Raw genomic sequence first — 7,004 nt, 5'->3', positions numbered from 1 at the left:
ACTTGTAGAAAAGTGCATTTTCATGATCTTGACTTTGGTTTAGGTCCTTGGATTTCACCATTTACAACATGCATGTTGTTTTTGGGTGAAATCCTACCACCATCATCATCAAAACTGAAGTGAATGAACATGCACACATATTTTCTTAGAGAAAGGTGTAGAAGAAGAAGGAAATGCAAGAAAATCCATGAAAACTTGAAGGAAAATGAAAGGAAATCGTGTTCTACCTTAAGGAACACCACTAGATGATGAAGATTTTGAGTATCTTGAGTGTTCTTGGACATGTTTTCTGTAAAATTTCGTGGTTCATAGAGGGAGGAAGAGAGAAAATGTGTGTGAGAGTGTGAGAGAGAATGAGGGGTAGAGTGAGAGAGAAGATGGAGTATGGGAAAGTGAAAAATGAGTAATGGTTTGGGGAAATGATGTATTGGAGAGAGGGGGCCGACTTTTGAGGGTATAATATCCCTCTCTCTTTCATTTGTCTTTATAAATTTTAAATATTTTATAAAAATACCAAATATTTATAAAAGATGCAACTTAACCAAGTTTTTATACATAAAAGTGTTGATTTTTGATTTATAAATTAAGGGTAAATGTTAATGAGTTAAATTTTATTTACTTAAATGCATTTTCATAATTTTAATTATTATAAGATAATATTAGAAGCTTCATAATTATTTTTATAGAATTTTTAAGGTTAAAGTTTATAAATGTGAGTTTTTAGGGCATTTAGGGTTTTTGAGAGTTTGTGAGTCTTTGGATATCAAAATCAATTAAATTTTGAGACTTCAAACTATTTTAGAGTTTCATAATTCTTATTCAAGTTAGAAATAATATTTGTAATTAATTTTTACCGGTTTATTGGCATTTATTGGCATTCTATGTAGTGATTCTAAGATTCAAGCGAAATTGAGGAATCAAGTATACTAGTCCTAGTCTTCAACTTTAACTTAAGTTTCTATGGGACTTTAACCTAATTTCTACTACTAGGTCAAGTGCATGGTGTGTGTATATGATTCATGAAAAGGCGTTCGAGTCAAAGAACGACCCAAATATGGATAGTCTCTACAGTTAAGTAGTTGTAGAATTCACATATCAATGTGAAATCTAAGTACATTATCCATCGATTCTACTTGTTTCCTAGTTTTTAGTAGGTTATAACTTAGCATTTAGTTACAAATTCTAGTATGTGTCGTGCCTATATGTGAAACTAAGTTTATTCAAATCTAGGACCGACTCGAATTTTGACGGTTGTCACAATCACCTCACAACTTTTCATGGATTAGATAATGAAGACCCGCATAAGCACTTGAAGATATTCCACATTATTTGCACTAGTATGAAGCCATAAGGGTCAACGGATGACCAAATCAAGATAAGGGCATTCCCCTTTTCATTGGCTGATTGAGCAAATGATTGGTTATTCTATCTTCCACCGGGGTCAATCAACTCATGGACCGACATGGCAAGAGCTTTTCTTGACAAGTTCTATCCCGCTTCAAGAGTCTCAAGTCTTAGAAATGAGATTTGTGGAATCCGGCAAGGTCAAAATGAGACTTTTCATCATTATTGGGAGGTTAAAAAAATTGTTCTATAGTTGTCCACAACATCCAATTCAGGAACAACTCCTCATTCAACACTTATATGAGGGATTGTTGCCAATGAAGAGAAGATTAGTTGATTCCTCAAGCGGTGGACATGTCTTTAGCAATACTCCACAACAAACAAGACAACTCTTCAACACCATATCCGCAAATTCACAACATTTTTACCCGCACCAAGATATGAAGAGAGAAACTCAACAAAAAGTCAATGAAGTGGGAACATTAAACCTAGAGTCTCAAATCAAATATTTAACATCCGTTGTTCAAAAGTTAGCCATGGGACAAACTCCACAAGTGATCGTTTGTGGAATATGTGCAACAATGGGACATCCTACGGATATGTGCCCCATTCTTCAAGAAGATGTGGAACATGTGAATGCCACGGGAGAATTCCAAAATTACCACAACAAACCATTCGGTTACCAAAATGCATACAATTTAAGTTGGAAGCCAAATCCCAACATGAGCTACAACCCAAGACCATTACCTCAAAATGCATTGGTTAGACCCTCCTATCAACCACAACAACCTCACTACCAACACCCACAACCACACTATCAACCCAAACCACACCCTCCACATCACCAACAACCCCCTTAATCCCAACCAAGTTGCTCCGAAATGTCTCTTGAAGACATTGTCAAATCCCTAGCCACTAGTACCCAACAATTCCAAAAAGAGACAAGAACTAGTATCTCCAACCTTGAAGCACAAATGGGAGATATAGTTACATCCATAATCAAGCTGGAGTCTCGTGGAAAACTGCCTTCTCAAACCGAAAAGAACCCAAATGTCAATGTGGTGAACTTGAGAAGTGGCAAACAAGCCGGAGAAGTTAGTTCAAAGAAGAAGCCAAGGGAAGAAGAGGAAGAAATAGAGGTCATTCCCATTGTAGATCATATAGTCAAGAATGATTCACAAGCCGGAGTCCCAAAGAAGACTACCCCTCTAGTTACACCAATAGCCACTCAACCGCCATTCCCGTCCCGACTTGCAACTTCAAACAAGAATATGGAGGAGAAAGAGATTTCGGACACCTTCCGAAAGGTGGAATTAAACATTACTTTAGTTGATGCAATCAAACAAATTCCTAGATATGAAAAATTCTTAAAGGAACTTTTCACCAATAAGAGAAAGTTGAAGGGAAATAAGAAAATCTCAATGAATGAAAATGCATCTGCGGTTTTACAAAGGAAACTTCCACCTAAGTGCAAAGATCCGGGAATGTGTATGGTTCCTTGCAAGATAGGAGATGTCACTTTTAGTATTGCCATGCTTGATCTTGGCGCTTCTATCAATTTCATGCCCTACTCGGTGTATGAATCATTGAATGTTGGTCCTTTAAGAGAAACCAGTGTCATAATTTCTCTTGCGGACAAATCAAGTGTCTTTCCTAGAGGTGTTTTGGAAGATGTCTTTGTGCAAGTGAACCAATTGGTCTTCCTGGCGGATTTCGATGTGATTGATCTAGAAGAACTAGTGTCCTCCAAGTCGGCTCTAATTTTACTTGGGAGACCATTTTTGAAGACGGCTAGAAGAAAGATTGATGTGTATGCGGACAGCTTCACAATGGAGTGTGATGGTGAAACAATAAGTTTTAACATTTAAGATGCTATGAGATATCCTAGTGATGTTTCATCCTTATACTTTGTTGATGTTGTTGAACCGTTCACCCAAGAATTGTTTGAGTTGTCTAATGGTAACATATTGGAGATGATTTTGAGCAAAGGATTTGATTGTGGTAAATTAGTCAAGAAGTTGAAGCTTTACCAACTAGACCCGAAAGTTGAAAATTTGGTTAACAATTTGGAGATCAAGAAAACCACTCAATTCAGTGTAAAGAAAATTGAATTACCTCAAACTCACGCAAGATTTCCACCCTCCCTTGTTCAACCACCGGAATTGGAATTAAAGGTCCTTCGTCAAAACTTAAAGTATGCTTACTTGAGCAAGAATGAAACCCTCCCGGTTATCATTTCAACTCACTTAGCCGAATGTCAAGAAGAGCAACTCCTCAAGGTGTTGAAGGAACATAAAGAAGCAATAGGTTGGACAAATTGTGGATATCAAGGGATTGAGCCCCTCCACTTGTATGCACAAGATTTTGATGGAGGATGAATGCAAGTCAAGTCGAGATGCGCAAAGAAGGTTGAATCCGCCAACGATGGAAGTGGTCAAGAAAGAGATTATAAAGCTCCTTGATGCGGGAATGATCTACCCAATCTTGTATAGCAAATGGGTGAGCCCGGTGCAAGTTGTTCCAAAGAAGACGGGAATCACGGTGGTCGAGAACAACAAAGGTATGATGGTCCCCACCCGTGTGCAAAATTGGTGGAGAGTATGTATCGACTATCGAAAACTCAATGCAAGCACACGAAAAGATCATTTTCCATTACCATTCATTGACCAAATGTTAGAAATGTTGGCAGGAAAATCACATTTTTGTTGTTTAGACGGGTATTCCGGTTTTCACCAAATCCTGGTGGCACCGGAAGACCAAGAAAAGACAACCTTTACATGTCCATTTGACACTTTTGCATAGCGGAGAATGCCATTTGGATTGTGTAATGCCCCAGACAATTTCCAAAGTTGCATGGTTGGTATCTTCTCGGAATATGTTGAAAATATAATTGAAGTTTTCATGGATGACTTTACGTGTGACAACCCAAAATCTCTACCTTTTAAGTCAATCTAATCAATCAACAGTCAGACTTTTTTCTGTTATCTTTTGCTATGTTAAGGTTCAGTTTATAAGTTTCTAAGCCTAGTCCACTCAAGGTTTGAGTGGTAGGAAGTGTTAGCTTGAGATCAGTGAGTTGCAATCGCGCCAGGAACACCTTCAAAAGTGGTTCACGGCCGCAAACTACGTTCACGGCCGTGAACCCACCCTAGGGCTCTAAACTCATGCCATATATATGAGTTTTGGCTCATTTTATCTTCATTTCTCATCCTACAGCCGTGATCATCCAAGTTGCACTCAAGTATCATCCACAAAGGTTCTTCATTTTCCCCAAAGAGGTGAGTACCTTATCCCATTAATTTTCCATACTTGGTAACCCCTTTGATTCTATCATTGATTCATCACTTTTCATCATCATCTTCATGATCTTTAAGAGTTCACGGTCGTGAACCCTTCATCATTGGCCGTGAACCCTTTATATATTCAAGATAGGGTTATGAACACTTCAAGTGTTCTTCATGTTCTTGGGCCGTGAACCCTTCTTAAGGCCGTGAACATTCATCAGGGCCATGAACTCTTCATGATTGGGCCGTGAACACTCAAGTGTTCTTGGGCGGTGAACACATCAAGCCAGCCATGAACTCTCTTTCAGCCTCCTAACTTGCTTCTAACACTCCTTTGGTGAGTTGTTCTTTCATCCTAGGTTGTTTGCTAAACACCTTTGTGGTTATAATCACTAATATCATGCCAATTTGTATCATTATATGCTATTTAGGAATCATTTGTGCTCCGGAACTTCAGTTGTAGGAGTAACACCCTTATTCCAGTCTTCATTCGAATGACTCGGTTAAGGTGATTTCATACCCATATAATCTACCTTTTTAAATGGTTTTAAATGCTTTTAAGGGGGGAACACAAGTTGAACACCATCTAATTGTGTTAATATTTAACCTATGATAGCAATCACACAAAAAGGAACTCTTATGCTTTAATAAGCTAGTAAAATCAATTCAAAAACTCTTTTAAAGTATTTTAGGTTATTTTTTATTATCAAAATCATATTCATTTATAATATTTATATGTAAGTATGCTTTAACGGGCATAGGACTGATGCTAGTTACCTTGACTCCTGTTCCTTGTTTGGTTGTGTGCTTAGGGTAGGATCACTAGTCTGACAGTCGGCTAAATCATAGTTATACTTGTTAAATGTATACATGAATATTAAAACCCATATTTAAAAATACATGCTTAACTCAGTTTTAAATATTGTTAAATTCATTTAAATGTCTTATAAATTCTTAAACTTATATTGTTAGAAATCATGTTTATATATGTATAGGTATATAAATAAGACTTAAAAGGGCTTAGGACTGATGAATTGCTTTATTTCCTTTTCGTTTTTTGGATGTAGGCTTAAGGTGGAGTTATTTGTCCGAAGGTCGTTTCCTTCTTAATTATATATATTATAGATATAGGAACATAAAAGTTACCTTAATCCAACATTGTCACCTTTGCATCAAGTCGAGCAAAGGGGTACTTTCATGAGAGATCATGCTAACCAGATAAAACATATAAATTATAATAGGTATAATTTATGAACCAAATAATCAGATATGTGAGCCACTACTTAACGACATAGCAATATACTTGTTAGGTCGTGTTTTGTAACTAGAGTCTCCTGGAGGGAGAGCGGGCATTGTGTGGATAGATCTATACGAGACTGACAATCCCACACCTCGCTGCTAGCTATAGTGGGACCTAACGATCTACGGGTGACAAATGTCACGTATTCAGTTTCGACGCTAGAAGGTCGTCGTGTTCATTCTTGTCAATTAGCATGGTTACAACCTTATCACATTTTAACCCTAATTAATAAACTTAATTATAGGGTTGTTATTTCACTAGTAGAGCATACCTAATAAATACTACTACTTTAATCATTTTTCACAAACAAAACGAAACAGTTTTATGGGATTAAACTACCTTTCACAAACAAAACGAAAAACATTCTTTTTTATAATTTTACGGAGAGTTAAAATTATGTCAAACTAGGTTATAAGTACAATAACACTTAAACATAATGGTTTTATGGAGTAAAACTACTTTTCAGTTGTAAAGTAGAAAGTATAGGACTTTTTGGAGCAAACTCAGTCATTTTCTTAAAACTAAAACTAGCACAATTAATTACTTATGAACTCACCAGTATTAAATGTTGATCCTCTCTTTCAAAATAACTTGTATTCTCAGAAATCCAGTAGACAGGTACACTCCCAGAGCTTTTGACAAGACAACCTAGTACCGTGTTGTGTCTGTTGTCTTTTACTTTATCTATTTGTGATGTCAATTGTTAAAGGTTTGAACACCTATGTAAAAACTTATACATTATTAATGCAATGGTTGTTTTTACTTTGATTACTATAATGCATGTTTTGTGTGTAACATCCCAAAAATACAACCCAAAAATTTTCATTTAAAAACTTTACTAAATCATCATATCAAATATTAAAAGATAAATCCATGGATCATGTGTCTCAAAATGTCATAATAAGTTTATCAAATCAACTGATGTCAAAACATATCAAAATATCTGAATAAAACTCCCAGGATAAACTGAAGCTGTGGTGTGTGCCATGCCATCATCCCAAGCTCTTCCCCTTACTAGCGGAAGTACCTGAAACCAAAAACTGAAACTGTAAGCACAAAGCTTAGTGAGCTCCCCC

General features: G+C 36.5%; 1 protein-coding gene across 1 annotated transcript; it reads left to right on the top strand.

The window, feature by feature from the left end:
* Nucleotides 1-2,615: 2,615 nt before the first annotated feature.
* On the top strand, nucleotides 2,616-3,212 carry LOC145112106 (uncharacterized). Its single transcript, XM_079048317.1, has one exon. It carries the CDS (start codon nucleotides 2,616-2,618, stop codon nucleotides 3,210-3,212), a length of 597 nt encoding a protein of 198 aa, XP_078904443.1.
* Nucleotides 3,213-7,004: the final 3,792 nt, after the last annotated feature.

Source organism: Lactuca virosa, chromosome 5, assembly GCF_052849685.1.
Source record: "Lactuca virosa cultivar CGN04683 chromosome 5, Lactuca_virosa_CGN04683_v6, whole genome shotgun sequence".
Lineage (NCBI taxonomy): Eukaryota > Viridiplantae > Streptophyta > Magnoliopsida > Asterales > Asteraceae > Lactuca > Lactuca virosa.
This window is presented reverse-complemented; position numbering and strand designations above follow the sequence as displayed.

What these genes read in the sequence shown, in the direction of transcription:
- LOC145112106 (XM_079048317.1), top strand. Translation starts at nt 2,616, where the DNA reads ATGGAGGAGAAAGAGATTTCGGACACCTTCCGAAAGGTGGAATTAAAC.